Below are 20,054 nucleotides of genomic sequence, written 5' to 3' on the forward strand. Positions count from 1 at the left end.
TCATCGTACGATCTCGTTTGTGTTTTGGCCTACGAAAGCAATTTCTGACATTTTCTTAAATACGTATTATGCGACGTAATAAACGATAACTCGAGAGAACGAACTTAATCATCTTCACTAGTCGCGGATCCGTTCCACAGACACCAATGGGTAAGCTGTAACTTTTTATTCGTTTATTATATATTTCTTCACTCCCCCAACGAATTGTAATCTATTGACAACTTTCGAATAACCTACTGTATGAAACGTGGCAATAAACCTTACAGTGTAACATTTGAATCCTTGGTAATGCGGCTAGTGAAACAGTTTGCAAACTGCAGGGCAAATTAAGTAGGACAAATAGCAGTAAAATAAGAAGTATTATGGGGAAAAAACTCTCCAGTAAATAAAGAGCGGACAGCTGGAAGTGTTACTTGATGACGGATACTGGGACTGCCATTAATGTAACTGTTCGATTTTCAATCATTTATAAGTGTTTGTTTTTCGCTATCATTAGTTTTATAACAATCAAGTATTTTAATGACTTTTGTTAATAGGCACGTTTTATTTTTTTTAGCTTTTTTCTATGGCAACTCTATTTCAGGTGTCTCCTTTTAGCAGAGGGTTCTCCCTCGGCTGAATGTTCAATAAATTCAATAAATACAATTCAATAAAGTTCTTATTTATTTCTTATTTTTTCTCACCGTGCAGATGTATTGTTGTCGCCATCTCCTGTCCCACCACACAAAGTACATAACCTCATGTCCGCTACATCAGAAGGTAGCTTCAGTGCTCCGTTGTGTTTCTCCAGAAGCTGAAAATAGACAGAAATGAAGATTATTTGGGTCCTCAAGCAATGCCTCAAGCTCTGTTAACAGCTGTACATACCTCGGCGATCTCCTCAGGTGTTAGCTCAACCCGTTGTTTGTTTTCACCTTTCGCTTCGTCGCTCTGTTGCCATCTCTTCCATCGCAATTGACGCTGGCGTTTGAAATTCTTTGCCTACGAAGACATGTTTCACATTAAAAACAAATCTGTCACACGTTCTTGAGGTAAAGTGACCTTGTTTCAGACCATGAACAAGTGGTCCGTTGTTACTCAATTCATAAAGTTCTATGGCGTGTTTGGATAGCTCTAGCGAGTTTTTCTTTTTAAGTTATTGCAACAACGCAACTGTTCGAATTAGGCGGTTTGTCGACCTGATTACCGTCCGGAACCTTTTCCCGCCAACAGATGTAAGAATTATAAAATAATGAAAACTCGAAGAACATCTTGCAAACAATAAAATATAAGTATAAGCAAGTAGGCAACTTGCATGATGTTCTTTGCAGTTGTCAGTATTTTATGTTACCGTCCTAAACCTGACCTCGTGAAAAAAAAGACGCCATGTGAATTAAAATAAGACACTGAAATGAAATGAGGTCCCCACCCACTACACCCCTCGTCGATCAAAAATAGCAAGCGCTAAATAGAAAAAATTGCCGTTTTGCTTGTGACCCAACGCTTCTTTACAGAACATGAAATAAACTCTAACCTCTTCATCTTCGGTTTCTTCCTTCCAGCTGGGACTTCGTATTTTCCGTAAAGATGTCGGCGATAAGCCATCAGCGACGAGACTTCCCCGAGTGTCAACTGTACTCACTGTGGTCACATTCCCCGCTCCAACGCTGGTCTGACCTACTGACGTCACAGCCACACTCGCATCTAAACGAGGCTGTTCAGCAATTGGCTCTGATTTACATTCCTGTGAGGGTGATGAACACTCAGACAAATGCGCGAAATATTGTTTCAAGCAAGCTTCCGAACAAAATATGTCCCCTGTACAGTCCCCTGCCTCGACGTTAACTCCGTAGATTTTATAGTCCGCAGCATCAGACTCTGTTCGATTTGAATCACCTGTCACTGGCATCTTCACTGATTCTTCTTCATCTGGTTTTCGCTTCACCCCAATTCCTATTATTAAAACGTCACAGTGCCTGCAGTACGGACCTTCAGGCTTTTTCCGGGAAGACGTTTCCTGACTTGGTGATAAATTTAACTGCGAACAAGGTAAAGGGTTTTTCTGGTAAATATCCGATGAGGTATGAGGCCTTGGAGCCACTGAACTACTAAGACTTTCTCCCGTTGGTGTTGTCAGCGAGTGGGGTGTCATGAAACCCTTGGTAGCCACACCTTTTCCAGCAGGCTCAATAACAATGTCCGAGCGCCTGGGAGGAGAACAGCCAATCAAGTCTGCTACTGATGCTACAGTGTCTGTTACTCTTTGCTCTGATGTAGGCGACAGAGTTAATGTAACGTTAATGCTATCCAAATCGTCCGAATCGTTCTCTATTCTAGATGCTTGAATTACCTCCAATTTGCATGTCGTTTGTGCGTAACTAGTATCTGAAACATTGCTACAGGATTGGCTACAAGATCGAGGAACACCGTTGTCAAGGAAGTGTTCCACCTGCTCGCGTTTTATTGTCACTGCTGGAAATGTTGGTGAATCTGTGCTTTCGCGATGTAACAACGCTGAAAATTTTGGAGTTTGCACTCTGTTGACAGCGTCCGATTCAGGAGATGACGATGCTATGTACTGGACTGTTTCAGGTGATGTAGACGAAGAACTACTGCTAGACTCTTTACCATTGGATTGTGCGTGTGTGTTAGAGAGTTGTTTTCCAGAGGAGATAATTTCAACTAGTCGATCGTTCACATTTGTGGCTGAATCAGATAATGGTGGAGTGGGCATTGATGGCGGAACACTAACGCCGTTTCTACTAGACTCCACAGTGCCTGTGTACCGAGCTCGTTTTGCTGGATGTTCACTGTCCTGGTTGTGTGCATGCGGTTTGGTTATAGCAAGCAGTTCAGCACTTTCATGCTCCCCAGGTGAAATGTCACCATTGACGAGAGGTTTTCCATTGGAGTCATTTCGCTGTTGGTGTACCCCTGGTGAGGGTGGAAGAGACGAGGGAGGGGTGGGTGGATGTCCGACCACAATATCCATATCGGGTGTTGGGAACTGTGAATAGTAGTCCACCACACCATCGACTTTGGCAGCGCCAAAGTTCCCTTTCAGGACACACTGACCATTGAAAGGCCTGCTTCCATACGGATGTGTCAATGCATGAGTCAACAGCAACTTGGGCTCACAAAGAGAAAGAGGAGTGGCTGGCTTAAGGTCCCCGTGTGTGTTGTTAGGAGTGGAAAGCTTCAAAGAAGCTGTACTACCCTCGACCTCTGCTTTCTGCTTGCGGTTGTTTGCGTTCATGTATATCTTTTGCCGTTTCCTCTGCTCTCTGATCATCTGTTTCTGGATACGAAGTTCCTTTTGAAGTTCGCGTTTCCTCTTCTGCTGTTCCTCGTATTCACGTTTCTTCCGCTCGTACTCTTGCCTCCGCAGCTCCTGAAGCTGTTTCTTCATTGGGTCTTCCTCCTTTGGAGACGGCCTCTTCTTTACAGGTCCCTCTGCAGAAGTCTTGGGTCGACTTGGTGCCTTAGGTGTTTTTGCAGGTTTCTCACGCTGGGCAGAACCAACAGGGTTTGGTGCTATAGGTGCTAAAGGTTCGTAGCTTCCCTGAAATTGATCCAGTGGTCTGTGGATCTGACCGACAGTTTCATGCGCGTCTTCCGGTGCAATGGACCTTGTTACATTTGCAGAATCAGGTTGTGGAAAGGCTTCACAGAAATTACTAGGGGCAATGCTTTCAAAATTCTCTTTTTCAAGTATTTGTTCAGCTTTCGGAGCATTTCCAGTACCAATGCTTACAACTTCATTTATTGCACCTGTAACATTTGTATCCATGACTGCAGGGATGACATTTTCGGGAGACTCACATTTAACCTGGGTTAACTCACTGACAGACGTCTGAAGCGTTTGACTGGCAAATGAATCGTGACCTTGGTCTTGTTCCCGGGGAACATTTTCAGCAATAGTTTCCTCCTGGGTTGCCTGCTTATCATCTGTTCTCTCGGGTTGTACTTCTTGTCCCTGATCTTTTGCGCAGTCTGTTATCAATTCCTTTGCGGATTCCTCAACACACTTAGTTTCATCAGCCACAGGTTCAGCAGTGTTAATAATCTGGCCACCTCTCTCGCCGCCACTTGGCTTTGTTACATCACGAGGAGTAGAATCACTTGCATCGGAAGGATTCAATGAAATCACTCCTTTGTCTTGTTGTTTACCCTCAGACTCGTTTGTAGCCACGTCCACAGTGTTCTTGTCCAATGAGACGGTATCACTGGATGACGTTTCGGCAAAGAACTTTTGACGTTCTTTTCGCCTCTCTGTTTCCTCAAGCAGTGGTGAAATAAGACTTTCTTCATGGCACTCGAGTGAGGCCACAGAGTTAGCTTGAGATCCATTGCCCACCGCCTTGGCAGGCGAGAGTAGGCTTTGTTCAAACTGTGTCTCTTCCATGAAATCTCTTTCATACATCTTTTCCATTTCTGGATCATACTCATCGTCATCCAGCTGCCACCTTTCCAGTTCACTTTGCTTCTCTAGCTCTTTACAAGCCTCTTCCTCATTTGCCATGTCTGCAACCATTGACTCGAGTTTCTGTAGTGCTTCAAGCCCAGTACCATTGCATGGCTTTTTACTTTTGTCAACAGACTCATTAACATCCTTTTCTGCTGGAGGGGACGTATCACCATCTGTTGGTGTGGTCTCTTTATCAGACAAGTTGGTGTCCTTTTGTGCTTCCTCTGGAGATGACGCACTGCAGGTACTGTTGTCCTTGGTGGCTACCAAAGAGCTTTTTTCTGGTGGTACGGTGCTCGCTGCTTTGACCTCCTGTGCAACAGCATCCTCCTTCTCCTTGCTTCCATCAAGACTTACTTCTGAAACCGAATGGTGAGGATCAGAATGCCCTGCACTTGGTTGGACTTTTGTTGTTTCAATGAGAGCTTCATCAGATTCGGGCTTCTCCTGCTTAATAGTCTGTGCCAGCTGTGTTGGGGTGGGGACAGACCACTGAGGACTCTGTTCAGGTAAGGTAGGACTTGTTTGGTGTTGTTGTTGCAAGGGATCAACCTGTGCAGCTGAGAGCGCTGCTGCCTTCTTGCCACGTGGTTTCCCTGGTTTCTTGGGACCAGGCTTTTTCTTTGCCCCTCCCCTGCCTCTGCCTTTCTTGTGCAGCTCTTGGAACTGATCACTAAAAGGGTTGTTTGCTTCAGCAACATAATGAACTTGTGGTTTCCTCTGATGAATCTGGTGCTGGCCAAATTGTTGCAGATAATGCTCAGGTGTTGGGAACCGTTGAGAAAAGGACCCTTGCTCGGACGTTTGGGGATATCCTGAAGGCATTTGAGTGGTAGGAGGAAGGGCCATCTGAGGGCCTTGTGTGCCAGGCGGCAATCCCATTTGCGAGTCAGGTCTTGGTGGTGCCCCTTGCAAAAGGTCTGGAGTGTGAGACAAAGGCCGCATTGGATGAGGCACTTCAATGGGCTGTTGTGCTAACAATGCAGGGTTGTCAACCATATGTTGTGGTAATGACACTGAAGGTTGTTGACCTGGTTGCTGTAATGGCATTGGAGGGTGTGGACCCGGCTGTTGACCCTGTTCACCGTAAAGGCCCTGCTTCTGCTGCATCAAGCGATGCCTCTGCTCCATCTGCTGATATAACTGTTGTTGAAGCATCTGCTGTTGAAGCTCAAGGTCTGCTTCTTTGGCTTTTGCTTCAGATTTCTTGGGTTTTCTCTGCCGTGGTTTTGTCTGCTTCCCTTTAGGTGGCTGCCAATCGATCCCAGGGCTTTGCTGCCCAAGAGGAGATGGTTGTGGTGTGTCTCTACTCTTAGACCTTGATCTGCCTTGTTTTGGTTCAAGGACCTGCTTAGAAGTAGAAATCACTATATTAGCCAATAGACTAGCACATGGATAACTGTAAAAAGGTGTTTACATACTTTAACATTAAGGGACATAGACATACATAACAATAGACAAATAAGTACCGCAGTAAATTCAGGGCAGGTATGGTTTTGGTAGTTTTGGTGTAATTCGTACTTCACATGAAATCAGATGCTTCTTACCTTGTCCGCCATTGGCAATCCGGGCTGCAAAGGATGCTGTAACCCTACAACCCCAGGTCGCATGGGAAATGCACCTGGTTGTGCCCCTATTGGATGTCCTTGTGGAGGCCATTGCGGACCCATCTGTGGCTGATGTGGAACTTGTGGCTGTTGCTGTTGGATAGCAATCTGCTGTTGGTGTGGTGCACCTCCCAGTTGCAACTGTTGCTGGATAAGTTGCATTTGTTGCCAGGCTTGTAACATTTGCTGTTGGAGAACCTGTCCTTGAGTTTGGACAGCCATGACTTGACCTGCAAGCACTGGGTCCTGTCCTCCTGCCTGGTGCAGTTGCTGTTGCAGCTGTTGGTATTGCTGGACAAGAACCTGTCGCTGCTGCTGCATTTGAAGGAACTGCTGCTGTAACCCCATAAACTGTTGTTGCATTAGAAAATGCTGGGGCTGAGGAGGAGGAGGAGGAGGAACTGGAGGTGCTTGGCTGGGTATGTGGTGTGGCTGAGCAGGAGCCTGGTTCACTTCAGGAAAGGTGTCAGGTTTGGATGGAAGTTTTGCCTCTTCAAGACGCGATTCTCTCTTACTTTCACTTCCCTCCATTTTGGTATTGTCATGAACTTCTTCAGTTTTAGCTTTTGTTCCTTGTGGTTCTCGCATCACTTGGTTTCCCTCCACAGGACAACCCTCTCCATCTTTGCACTCACTGCTGTTTACAGCATCTGAAGACATTTTTCGTTGAGTACTTTCATCATTTAAACTGGTTGTACAAAGCTCCTTTTCAACAGTCCCTACTTCTTCAATGGTCCTTTCATTACCTGCCACTTGCTGTTCCACTTGTGCTTGCACGCTGGTTTTGTCATTATCTGAGACAGAGTCACAATCTTCCTTCTTACCTTCAGAGTTAGTTGTTGTGCATTGTTCATCATTAGCCTGACCACACGCTGTAAGATCTTCAGCACTTGCAGTGACTTTCCCTTGTTCGCTGGCAACTGTCTTAGTCTCAGCAACAACCTCAGCACTCTCCTGTCTAGAATATGATTCACCACCCGTATGGTCTTTCTTGCAGGGAGTTTCCTTCTCGCACTCCTGATCTTTCACAGGTACAGAAGAAATCCTTTCAGTTGTTTCCGTACCTTCACTGACCAACTCATTTGTACTGTTTTCCTTGAAGTCATCTCTGTTTTCAATTACAGATGCTTGAGTTTTCGTAGGCAACTCTTCCGCAAGTGCATTTGTCTGACCTGCACAGACATTTATGCCATCACTCTGAGCTGGAGTGGCAGACCTTTTTACCTCATCGCCACTGCTTTCACTGTTACTTTTTACCATATCAACCTTTGCTGTTGCAGGGCTTGCCCGAGGGGTGTTCTTTTGGGGTGGATCCTTTTTCTGTTGCTGCATGATCATCTGTTGTTGTAACTGCATCTTATATAGTTGTTGCTGTTGACCCACAAACTGACCATCAAGTCCATGAGGCATAATAGGCTTTAAACCTGGTTGAACCATCGGAGTTGGCTGCCTCAAGGCAAACCTCTGCTGAGGAACTTCAACGAAAGGACCTCCAGGATGAGAACTACTAGCTGGAATTCCTTGCTGTTGCTGGAATTCCTGCATAACTTTGTCATAGTGAACTGTCTGCTGGCCTAAGTCCTGGCGCTGTTGCATTCTTCTCTGGTACTCAGCAAGCAGTTGCTGCTGTGTCAAGTCAGGCATCTGGGGACGTATCTGCTGGGCAAACTGTTGTAACATCTGAGGGTTGGAAGTATCCACTGGGAGTATACCTGGTGGAACCACGCCTTGGCCACCGCCATTAGCCAGTTGCTGTTGAAGCCAAGCTTGTTGCATCAATTGAGCTTGCATTTGCATCTGCTGCTGTTTTTGAGCCTGACGCTGGCGATAAAGGAACCGCAGCCTTTCTTGGTGCTCTTCTTCTGTGTCAATTTCAGGCAATTCTTTGGTGTTCACGACCTGATTTAGTCGTGCCCGAGCAAATCCTGGTTGAATGGCAGCATTCTGTTGCTGCTGCTGCTGTTGTTGTTGTTGCTGCTGCTGTTGCTGTTGCTGCTGCAACACTTGTTGTTGCTGAAGCATCTGGAAAAATTGCTGCTGTTGAGCTCTAATGAGTTGCTCCCTTTGCTGTCGCTGAACCATATCTTGTTGCTGCTGTTGTGGCTGCTGCAGTTGACTATCCTGTGGCTGGCTCGACATGGGCGGGTTTGGATGTTGATTTGGTGGCATCTGAACTAAGGGTTGCTGCAGTGGCTGAAATGGTGCCTGGGGCATGGCAGCTTGTGAATTTAAAGGACCATGTAGCTGGTGGGGCTGAGGTGGTTGAGAGTATGAGACCATTGGCTGTGCCTGTACCTGTGGTGGTAACTGGTTTTGTTGGGGCCACCCAGTAGTCAATTCATATGGCTGCTGTGGACCAGTGAGCTGATGTTGGGTTGATGGCAACGGAGGAGGTGGTGGTGGTGGTGGTGGTGGTGGAGGAGGAGGTGCTGAAGGAGGAGGAACTGATTGAGGTGGATGAAGGTCGTGAGCAGCTGCCACTTGTGCACGAACTTGCGACAGCTCCTCTTGCCAATGCATTACTGGAATTTGAGGGGGATGCTGTTGCAATTCCACAGCTTGTTGTTTATGCTGCTCTGAGGTATCAATTGACACTTCCTGTTGTGTTGAAAAAGGAACACCTTGTATAGATTCAGGTGCAGGAGGTTGGTGTACAACCTGCCCACTTTCTGCATTAAGCTGTTGGCCTTGCATTGGCGACTGCGATGAAGGCATTCCAGAAGGGTGTTGATGAGACCTTGGCACCCATGACTGCTGTCTGTTACCATGAAACACCATCTGCTCATGAGAACTAAAGTTACCACGTGACTTCTGTTTTTCATGAAGAGCTTCTTGCGAAGGTCTTGTATGTTGCTCAAGTAATAGGGGACCCCTCTCTTGCACATTATCATTGCCTAACTGATCTTGAATGGGTCCAGATTGCAGCTCTTCACAGGTCCACAAATTGTGCCTTTCAGCTGTACCTGGCTGCGAGACTAGGCCTAAACTTAATGAACCCTCCGGTTGCTTCTGTTGTTCAACTTGACTGCTGCCCTGAGTCTGTTCCCAGAGAGGCCCATCTGTATGGTGCATTGCCTCTTCCACAGGCTCCTTCTGCCAAATGGAAGCCCTTTGAAATTGATGGTTAGCGTCCGTCTGCACAGAATGAAGTTCATCTTGATTTGAACTAGGAATATCATGACTGGAACTAATAACACTTGGATCACTTTGTCTTTCCTCTAACAATCCATTCCCATTTCCATCATAATGAGGCAAAAATTCAAGTGAGGATTCTTCCTGATATTGGCTGTTAGATGCAAGAGCATTTGCATTTGCTCTGGGTTCTGCAGAAAATGAACTTACAACAGGAAGCAGTTGCTCTTCCACGCTATTTTCTGCACCTTCAAGATTTGTCATGCTATTTGGAAACTGAGGTGAATCATGTGAGTCATCTATTAGGGAACCAGCTCCTGCTTTGTCAGTATTATGCCCTTGTTCTTTCGATGCTTGTAGAGACGTCCTTCTACTACCTTTGGATAATCGTTTTTTCTTTTGTTCATCTGATAGCTTAGTCCCTTTTGCTTGTTGTTGTTTTTTGAGTTCTTGTCTAAGTAGAACATTTTCTTGTTGCTGCTGTTGTTGTTGACGTTGTTGCTCCAAGGCCCTTCTCTGCTGGAGGATTTTCCACTGACGCTCCTGTTCTTGCTGAATTCGCAGCCTCTGTTTTCTCATTTCTTTCTCTCGTTCCTTCTCTTCTTTACTTTTCTTACCTTTGGAACTCACAGTTTTACCTGCAGAAGGATGGCTTCCCAAAGTTCCTGGAATGACAGGCCCAATTTGTGAGTGAGTTAACACTTGTGCAAACGTAGGTGTGGTAGGCGTGGTTGGCGTCAAAGGGCCAGGGGTACCAGGTGTTACTGGAGTTATCGACCTTGCAGGTGTGCCAGGTGTAAGAGGAGCTGGCATCACAGCAGTCACAGGAAGCATGGAGCTGTCTACAAGTGGACGCATAGGCGCAGATGTTGGTGGCTGTTCGATTTGACAACCTTGAGAAGGATCTTGTAAGGATTGTGACTGACGGGGCAGATCGTGCTGCTGCTGCAATTGCTGCTGCTCCAGCTGTTGCTGCCCCTGATATGGTGGTTGCTGCTGCTGTTGCTCCTGTTGTTGCAGCAGCTGCTGCTGCTGTTGTTGTTGCTGCTGCATCTTCATGTGAAGTGACTTCTGAGACTCTGCCTTTAATTTTTCCTCATTTTTTGCAATCAACTAACAAAGAAAAGAAGGATGTTCTTAGAATGGTACTTGTGGAACGAAGAGATGCTGATCATCACATTGTTAATGTTAAAATGAGAATATAATGAAAATATATTGACAAATAATGACAAAATTAACCAATCCAGCCGTTTATTGGGACCAAAGGATTGGGACCTTTTTTTCGTTAAGGACAAAATGACATTGAAAAAAAAAAACAATAGTTCTGCAAAAAAATTTGAACTCAATAAATCTGTAGAAAGACACAGACAAAGTCTTGATACTAATTTTTGAGCGGTTTTCACGGTTTTCAGTTTGTGTCTCACAAAATAGGTTTTCAAGCTACATTTTTCAAGTAAAATGTATATTTATGACAATTTGCTAAAGATGTGATCTGCAGAGTGTACACCTTTCACTTGATACCAAACTTTGTTCTAGAACTGTTGTCTAGATTCTTGTAATTAGACTCCAGTGGAAGCCACAGTTTACCTACCAATTCTAAAGCAGCCACAACACGGTTTGCAGATTAATGCAATAATGGCATCTTAGCTTACAAGCTAACTTACCTTTTTCCCTTGATCTTTCAATCTAACACGGTTGTCCCTCGCCTTCAACTGCAAAGAAAGATCACACCATAAATTACTAGAGCCTTCACCTACAAGTCCTAATGTCAATCTTTTTGAGAAGCACAAAAGGGTTGAAATTAAATTTGTTGGGGAACATGCAGAGAAAACAAATGTACATAAAGCCAACCAGCCGCTCAAACAAAGACAGGCATTGTAGTTTCTTCTATGTTTAAAGGACCTTTCCACATACAAGAAACGCTGTTGTTGTTCATACAATCAGAGTTGTCACCATAAACAGGGTAACCTTACCCGATATGGATCCCTTTGCTCAACTGACAGTTTTCGCCACAATCTTGCTATGGCTCTGTATCTGTTAGGCCAGTCTGAAAGATGTTCCACCAAATTAATTAATTAATTATCACACTTACTATAATAATTAAAAGCTACTAAGAAATAAAGTACAATTGCATGTTTTCTTCTCAGGAAACAAGCCAAATATCCAAAATGCAAATCGCAGAGTTTTTGATTTGGTATCACAGTACCCATGAAAGTTACAAACTGTCGAGAACTAAAATGACAGTGTTTTTGTTGAAATGTGCCATATTTAACAGGGTACAGAATATTTAATGAAATAAACTGTTTGAACAGGAAAATACAAATTCTTAAAGCCAACAAATGGGGGGGGGGATATGTTGCACTCACAGACTGCAATTGCAAGCTTCTTTTCACCAAATGGATAAATGCAGTTGCTGTCGTTTTCTTGAGCTCCTCCCCTCACTGCTTGCAATATCATTGATTTAATTCAAAATTGACAAAAAATCCAAACTTTACTGTGCAAAATATTTATCATTGAAATGGTCACAAAGTGCAGTTGAATTAATCCAGACAAAGAAAGCTACAACTGCAATAATTATTGACTAAAGATTTACACAGGGAGTAAAAAGGTTAAATCCTACAGCAACCTTCAGTACAGTAGGTTATAATGAAATATTGAAACTTTTCTATGTTCCAGATGAAGGTGCCCAGTGAGAAACCCAAGGCCAGTCTCCCTTTAATTCTCCTGTAGTAATTGCCTTACCTGGATATTCCTGTTTCAGGTTAACATGCTCCAAGTTAGCATAAAGAACTGGTGATATAGTTGCCATGGCACCAAGCTTCTCGTCTTCTTCCCACTTCTGTTGCTGTTTCAGCGGGTCTACTCGAGGACTTGGAGGTCTGCGTCTTCCCTTTGGCAGATCATCCAGATCAAATTCACTTCCTCTCGGAAATGCACTGTTCTGACTGAAACCAAGTTGACCGGGTACAACAGAATTGGAGAACCCATCCATGTGATTTTGAGGTCCCTGTTGATAAACAGGTCCTCCAGTGACACCTGGAAAGTGTGGAGCACCAGAGTTGAATGCCTGGTTGACAGTGGCGTGGCCATAAGCACTAACAGGATGACCAGATTGATATCCTACACCATGACTTGACACAGGGTTGGCACTCTGTTGAGGAAACTGCTCTTGGGGGTTGGGCACGTTGTGGTCTATTTCAGAATCCAGGAAGTTTAACACACTGTTGCTCATTTCTCTCTCAATATCAAGGAAGATTTCTTCTACTTCTTGGCCATCAACATGAGGTAAGACATCTCCTGGATTGCAAAGAATATCAAGGTCATTTCCCTGTGGACGAGCCTGTGCTTGATTCCATGTAGATGCTCCTGTAGGGACATGTGCTTGGGAGGCGGGTGCAGCTTGAGGATGTTGGGAGGCTGGCTGTGCAAGTACTGTAGGAACACAAAAAGATCTCTTAGGTGGCTGCATGTAAGTACTGTGCTTGACTGGGGCTTTTTGACTAGTCACAGCAGGAGAAAGATAGGTTTGCTCTATAGCTGCTAGTCAGATTTTGTTAATCATTCCTCACAGCATTAATAATAGACAATTCACTGAAGTATTCAGAGCACAAAAACCCAATGGGTTGGTACAGGAAATGATGAAGGGTATAACATGGACAACATTCTTACCTCTGTTTGTTGAGTGTGAATCATTCTGAGTTCCAGGTAAGTCATCAGTAAGCATGTCCAGTGAGCTGTACAAGGCATCAGGATTGGGAACATCTTCTGTCAGGCTGAGGGTGTGTGGTGGGAATGGATCTGTTCCAGCAGATGGTTGCCAGCTAACAAAAAACATACTTGATTACAAAAACATAGAGAAATAAAACACTTTCTTATACTACAAGCTAGAGTTTTCCGAGTAAATGTTATTACTCATAGAAAGGAAAGACTTGGTCTACTCAGTCACTTTAAGTAAATGGCCAATGGGCAATTTTAAGAATATTTTAAAAATGTGAAAAATGACTTTAACTTAGGAACTCTTTTGAATGAAAGTGTTTAAATTACCAGAAAGGGTTCACAATCCTAAGATATTACTACAGTTCTTACTTTTCATGTCCACTTAACCGCAAATCAGAGTGCTGTTTTCGTGCCAAGGAATGGTTGCCTCTTATATATCCTGCCTGGTGAAGGGCCTGGTTTGCATGTTGAGGATGCTGCCTTTCTTCACCTGCCACCATTGGATACGGGACTTGTCCTGACCCAGCAAATAGAGCTTGTTGTCTTTCTTGGTGCATGAGACCTTGTCTTGAAGCAAAGGGGTCTTGGTTTGCTCTGTCTTCATCTTCAGAAGGCGTTGATGGCGTCTTACCACCATGCTTTGATCTTTTCTCTCCACCCAATGTGTCCAACAGATCTTTGCCAAAAAATGCCTCCTAAAATAAAATTGTTTGCTATGAGCACATGTATGTAAGACTCAATATCTGTCTTGTAGCATAACTTCTACTGTAAATTATACATGTACAGTGTTAACAAACTAATATTTTTGTGGTGAAGGTAATGCTGCAACAGAAAGTAGCCCTACCTGCATCCACTTGGGATATGACTCCTGCAGGACAGTCTCATCACTGCTATCAGCCCAACTGTCATTACTTCCTTGATTTATTGATGCCTCTAACTGGTTGAATGAAGACTGCTTAGTACCAAAGGCTGGACTGTTCAATCCATGAGGATAGCTTTGCTGTACATACCAACAAGAAACATAATTTGAGTTTGTTTTAAACAGTGTTTGGTTAAGGGATTTAAACGTACAACAACAACACTGTACATATTTTCAACCACATAACAATCATGGTCCATTCAACCATATGATGAATTTAAATTTAAAAAATTTCCTTGCTTAAAGTTTTAGCTGTTACTTGCCACAATATAAATGGTACGTTAGTGCTGCATGGTCACAACAGTCTTCTACATTTACATAAAAATCTTCAAAGCAGAGCACTCATGCACTCCCTTGCAAATCTTCACCGAAATAAATATCTCTACAGCCTACTGTCTAACAAATCAGTCAGTGGTACTTAATGAAAAATTTCAGGTGAAGCAAAGTACAACACATACCTGTGGTAAGTGACTTCCCAGATTGTTGAAGTGAGATGGTCCACGTGCTGAAACAGGGAATCCGGGGCCTTTCCTCTTAACGCTTCCACGTGCACCACGACCAACAAACCTCCTTCCTCCTGAGCCACGCCCACGTAACACAAAGCCACCAACACCTGGACGTCCCGCATTGGATTGCCTGGGCCTGCTCACCTTAGAAGGAGCAAAAGATGTTTGGTTTTTAAGGCTATCTAGATCATTTGTCATGTTAGTGTTACCATCTTCAACAAAGGCCCGGTTGAAAATGGCATCTCTGTCTTGCAAGTGGTCAGTAAAGCTGTTTCTCTTGATAGGACTGCTTGGCATACCAAACTTCTTGGGCTTCACCTTGCTCTTAACCACACGCCTCCTGTTGCTTCCAGGTGGTAACTTCAACCTGTTCATGTGCCGCACTCCAGACTCAGTCAGTTCAATATTGTTACCAGGAAGAGATGTCGTCATCTGCAGTTTGTTGAAGTGGTTGGATAACTTCACTTCCACTAAGTTGTTGTTTACCCGCTGGCAAGGATGTAATGGTTTTCCATTTGGCTGATGGTTATTACTATCATGCAAAGACTGAGGCCTGTAGTGATGCAAAGCTGTAGCCTTTGGTGAAGGGGGACCTGTGGAACAGACAGCAAGACAACTGTAGTACAGTATTTAATGAAGTAACATGCACAATAAAGGAATCTGTAAAGTTTCTGAGTAGGACATGGTGTCCGTAACTTTCACAATGTTCTCTTTCTCACTTCAGAATAATCTTACGTTTTCCAGTGAAAGTATCCGTGATGCTAGTGAATCCTACTGTAGGCTTGCTAAGTACAAGCTCTGAATGTCATATTCTGCTTTGGGAACTCACTGATGGGAACGTTTAAGATTTGAACTTTCAAAGTGAGGTTTGGTGGTGAAATACATGAAAACTAGTCTAACATAAATATGAATGTGACGTACTGCAAGTTAAAATAAATAAAGGTACAAGTCAAAACAAAGAGGAAATGCTACAGATAAGTAAAATTGAGCCAGAAATGAGGTCCATTGGTCAAGAAGAAGAATGAACACAACAAAAAATAGCAAGGTCAGAATAAAAGAACAGAAGAACAGATTTAGTTTCAACACCCTCCACATCAGCAAACTTGTGCAGCCCATGCAAAGTGTGATAATAAATTTATAGAACCTAGTGTGTCTTTATGGTTTATAAAGTATCAAAATAACAATGTTGAGAGAAAATTCCTAGAGACATTTTTACAGTTGTGTACATACAACATGTAGACAACTTTAACTAATGAATCAGTTGCTAGAATGTTCTAAGAAGAAAAAGGGATAAAAGAAACTTACTACAGGTTAAAAGTGCTTAAAACTGTACATGCATCTTGCTCACACAAATTTCACATTAAGTTCTTTTATAACAATTAACAAAGGCAGTAAGAGAGAAAAACAAAAAGCTGTAGTTTATTTGTCAATTTGCTCAATAACAAAATGTTTATGCTCTTGTCATTTCCTCTGTAAAATTTGTTTTTACTGGTTTCAAGGGAAAACATTAATAGTTATTGAACTGTTAACTGTTAACAGTTGCCTGACAATTTTGGAAGCAAATCTGTGGGTTTCAGTGTTCTCTTATAAGTTTAACAGTCTTCTTTTTTAGCTAGCTGCATTGTGGAGAGTATTTTTGAGGGGTGCACAGCAATGTACTTACTAACCGTGCAGAGTATTAGTTCCAGCAGAAGATAAGAAGGAGAGGAAAGGTTGTGAAGCAGATGGAGTTCTACAAGACATACCACTGGCACCAACAAGTGTGCGCTTGGTCTTTGGTCGACAATACAAACAGTGATATCCATATTCTGCTGCTCGATCTAGTTCTTCCTCATTCACAAGACCATCACATGAGCCATGGAGCCATCTAAGACACAAAACAATGCACAATATTTTAGATTCATACAATTTTATCAACTTACAAATACATATCTTTATGCTGACCTTCTAAGATAAGCTTAGCTGTTTGATGGTCAGTCTAATGTGTTAATTATGAGATGAAAAGAAATCACATTTTGTTGCTGTTGTTGTTGTTATTCTGGGTAAAAGGAGGCATCCTCCAAAGACCTCCTGGCAAAGGGGTGAAGAGGCTGAAATGAGGATCACACTAAGAATGCTAGCCCATGACGGAAGCAGATGAAGGGCAGAAGTCATCAATGGCCTATGCTCCACCCAGGTCTAAGGGCCTGAGTGCATGTCTGTTATTGTTTCTGTAAGTCCTATCTCTACACGCATGATCCATCCAGACCATAACACCAGAGGCTATGTGGTGTACTAAAGAATATTCATAAAAAATATTAATACCTGTCACAATGTGCACACTGTATCATAAGGTCGTTGGTGTTGTACTTGATTTTGCAGACAGGACACATTGTTTTACTGGCACACGGACCACACTGGGTGTAATTTGACATCCACTGGCAACCAGCTCCTGGTGTAGTAGCTCCACAATCAAAACAGGACACACACCTGACAGACACAATAGTGCAGCATGTTAAGCCAACAGTTTTTTTTTTTCCAGACAAAAGACCAGCAAAATTGTAGCTGACTCACCATTTACACTTCCATCCGCCCTGCGGAACATGACCTAATGGAGGATCAAGGCAGTAGGTGTGATAAGAGATGTCACAGCTGTCACAGAGTAGAAGACGCGCCTCGTCACTTCCTTTACCACAGCCCTCGCAGAGAGTGCAATCCAGGCAGCGCCAACCTTTTGTCAAGATCACTTTGTTGATCTGTGTAAGAACAAGCACTTGCGTTAGTTTTTTCTTGTACAAAACTCTTAAGCAAAGGAAGTGGTACCACTTTTTACTTACACACCAGTCTAAACCAGCCTTACAAAGAGTTCCTAATTTCATCTTCAACAAAAGTCATTACCTTGACACCAACGCAGTAGGGGTGGTAAGATTGGCCACACTGTGAGCACATGAGCAGCTGTCCCTCTGGACCCTTGCCAAAACTGCCGCAACACAGACACATGTCTTGCTTAGTGGTGAATTCATCATTAGCTGAGAACAGCACAAGAGTTGTGTGCAGGCTTTCTGATTCATCTTCTTTGCTCGTCTGATCTGTGGTATTGGCAACCTTGGGCTGTAGATAAAGAAAACCCCAATCAGAACATTTTTTTTCAATCAAAACATACTAATTTAACAATATTAGGAAAAAAAAAGTTCAACGTGTGCTTCAAATAAGATAAAAGTGGTTTGCAAAAGAGCATTGAAAAACTAGGATGCACTCTAACTGAAGCATTTGTAATGTGACAGCTTCCCAGCCTCCAACATTCTTGTCTTTATTTCAATGCCTCATGATGTCCAACAAAAAACAGTTTTGCATACTGTATTTTAACTCACCACATTCTCTTTTCCAGGTGATGTCTGAGGTGCTGCTTTGCTCTTCAGTTTACTTGGTGGACGACCTGGGCCTGGTTTACCATGCTTTGATTTCTTGCGTGCAGGAGTCCCGCCAGACTTGGACTGCACAAGAGAAAGTACACAATCAATTCAGTGAAGACATAAATTTAAGGATAAACAAGTGTATTCTGGTTTGTATTTAGCTGACTTTCTAAAATATCATTTTAAGTTAAATGGACTAGAATTGTTAGCTGGAACCTTAAATTGGTAGTGTAGAAATGTCTTTACACTTAAAAAAAAATTAACTGTGACACCCTCCAGTATTTCTCACTATTCAAGAAATAAATGTGACAATTGTTTGAAGGTAGGAAAAACAAATTTTTCAGTGAATCAAGACTGGGGATCTGTACTCTGCTCTTAGACGACCTTGGGAAGGACACTGTTTCACCAGAAAACCACCACTGGCAAAAAATGTTCTTAAGGGCACATCCAATAAACAGACAGCTGTCAGTTGTCCATCTCAGATGTCATTCTGACCACACCCATATGCTACGTGAAACAGTTACATTGAAGGTATTCCACTTAATGAAGAGGAAGGGTTGATGGCACAACATTCAACAAGTAAAAAAAAACAAACCTTAATTTTGTTAGTCAGCTTTCTCTTTCCAGATATCTTTGGAGGTGTAATCAGTGAGTTGCGAGGCTGATAGTAGCTGGGGGCAGGAGCTTTTGGGACTGATAGATGTCTGTCCATCAACTGGCTAGCAACGGAAAATGATGGCAATGAGCATGGCTCTGAAAGACTGGCACCAGATGATAACATATCCAATTCATGATCAGGTTTAACAACAACTTCCATTTCCTCATCCAGTGGTAATTTCTCACTCAAGGGCAACTTCTCAGGCTCAATGTTATCAAGGTTTGGCATCGGAATGGTTTCAGTATCGGTAACATCAAGAACAGGATCAAAATGACGCAGCATGTTTAAGTCATCAGGGTGGGAATCCAGAAGAAGGTCCTCATCCATGTTGCAAGGGCTCATGCGACCTGCAGCTATTGTTAGTGTGCGCTTGTCTTCTTCTGGAGGCCCGTCCAAGTTCATATCCATGTCATTATGCCGTTCATTAAATCCAAGCTCAAGTCCATGATTCTTGTCCTGAAAACACAATATGAATTAGTATTATTATTTTCTAAAAAACACATGGCTTGAACTATCTTATCTGAATTCAATTTGAATTATTGATTACGGACACAGTGGACACAATAGTTAGTGTACTCGACTCTAAATCGAACAGTCTGGATCTGATCCCTTTCCAGGGTCACAGTGTTGTGTTCTTAGGCAACACACTTTACTCTCTCCACCCAGGTGTATAAATGGGTAATGGCGAGTTAATGGAGGGACCCTGCTATGGACAAGCATCCCAGCCAGGGTAGAGTACATGCTAGAGAAACGGAGATAAGCTCTGGCAGTATGGGCCACTTGGCATGATGCAGACATGTATCTTACAAAAAAAAAAAAACAGGAAAGAGCCTGTCAAGATGTAAATGGATAGCAATGAAAACTGAAATTGGTTTAGGAGTGTTGTCGATGTTGTCTGTAACTGAGTTGGGGGAAGTAAATGGGGGATAGCCACAATGAGAAGATATTACAAATCAAACAAAAAAGTTACTAAAATGAACAACTGCTTACCAGAAGTTGCAGAGAACCCTTCTTTGGCTTGCAGGTGGGGCAGAAGTATGGAAGATCTTTGGAGTTGTACTTCTGATATTCGTCCTTGTCGATGTTATCACAGCTAGCGTGGACCCACTTCTCACAGGAAAGACACTGCACCATGGCAACATCAGTGAACTGTCTGTAAGCCCTTCCACACAGTGGGCAAAACAGACCCTTGTTGCGCTGTTGATAACAACTGTCACACACAGAGAAGTTGTGGTGCCAGCGAGAAGTAGGTCCCCCTCCAGGAGTATTTGAACCACAGTCTTCACATCGACGGCAGCCCTGGGAAAAATGATCAATTTTGTTTACTACACGAGTTTGAAATAACAAAGCTTCCCTAAGAATAAAATCTTTCATATGGCAGAACGGTGCTATTTCTCATGCTTATCAAAATTGTTCTGTTGACTAGAGACGTCTTACAACAAAGTTGTGAGAAAGATCAGTGCATACATGTTTGTTGTGCTTTGTTTTTGATTGTGAAAATACACATTGAGCCTAAAAATAGTGTTACTTCACTGTTCAATTTTTACAGAACACACAAGGTAATTTCCAATTTTTAAAAAATCAAAAGACAGCACAAGGACAAGTCAGGTATTCCACGAGGCCTCACAACAGCATGACACCATATAGCCTGGCATGTCGAGCATTAATATCAACAA

At 43.1% G+C, this 20,054-nt stretch overlaps 2 protein-coding genes across 7 annotated transcripts in view; one reads left to right on the forward strand and one right to left on the reverse strand.

Moving 5' to 3' along the window:
• The window catches only part of LOC144661077 (uncharacterized), a 111,890-nt gene that overhangs the window by 72,907 nt on the left and 18,929 nt on the right, over nt 1–20,054 (forward strand). The gene's annotated exons all lie outside the window — the stretch shown is intronic.
• The window catches only part of LOC144661078 (uncharacterized), a 29,403-nt gene continuing 9,703 nt past the window's right edge, over nt 355–20,054 (reverse strand). For 2 of the 4 annotated variants that reach the window (XM_078521787.1, XM_078521785.1), the window contains exons 11-28: nt 19,369–19,677; nt 18,316–18,834; nt 17,679–17,801; nt 17,206–17,418; nt 16,882–17,063; nt 16,633–16,797; nt 15,996–16,195; nt 14,281–14,921; nt 13,748–13,903; nt 13,273–13,598; nt 12,856–13,007; nt 11,929–12,618; nt 11,160–11,233; nt 10,851–10,898; nt 5,995–10,299; nt 1,514–5,797; nt 868–981; nt 355–793 (exon numbers count right to left, since the gene is read on the reverse strand). In XM_078521787.1, the coding sequence (XP_078377913.1) occupies nt 680–793; nt 868–981; nt 1,514–5,797; nt 5,995–10,299; nt 10,851–10,898; nt 11,160–11,233; nt 11,929–12,618; nt 12,856–13,007; nt 13,273–13,598; nt 13,748–13,903; nt 14,281–14,921; nt 15,996–16,195; nt 16,633–16,797; nt 16,882–17,063; nt 17,206–17,418; nt 17,679–17,801; nt 18,316–18,834; nt 19,369–19,677 (12,615 nt within the window). In that variant the 3' untranslated portion in view covers nt 355–679. The remainder of the gene's footprint in view (nt 794–867; nt 982–1,513; nt 5,798–5,994; nt 10,300–10,850; nt 10,899–11,159; nt 11,234–11,928; nt 12,619–12,855; nt 13,008–13,272; nt 13,599–13,747; nt 13,904–14,280; nt 14,922–15,995; nt 16,196–16,632; nt 16,798–16,881; nt 17,064–17,205; nt 17,419–17,678; nt 17,802–18,315; nt 18,835–19,368; nt 19,678–20,054) is intronic. The other 2 variants (XM_078521786.1, XM_078521788.1) reach the window with 2 other exon arrangements.

Source organism: Oculina patagonica, chromosome 7, assembly GCF_052425735.1.
Source record: "Oculina patagonica isolate OP01 chromosome 7, crgOcupat, whole genome shotgun sequence".
Lineage (NCBI taxonomy): Eukaryota > Metazoa > Cnidaria > Anthozoa > Scleractinia > Oculinidae > Oculina > Oculina patagonica.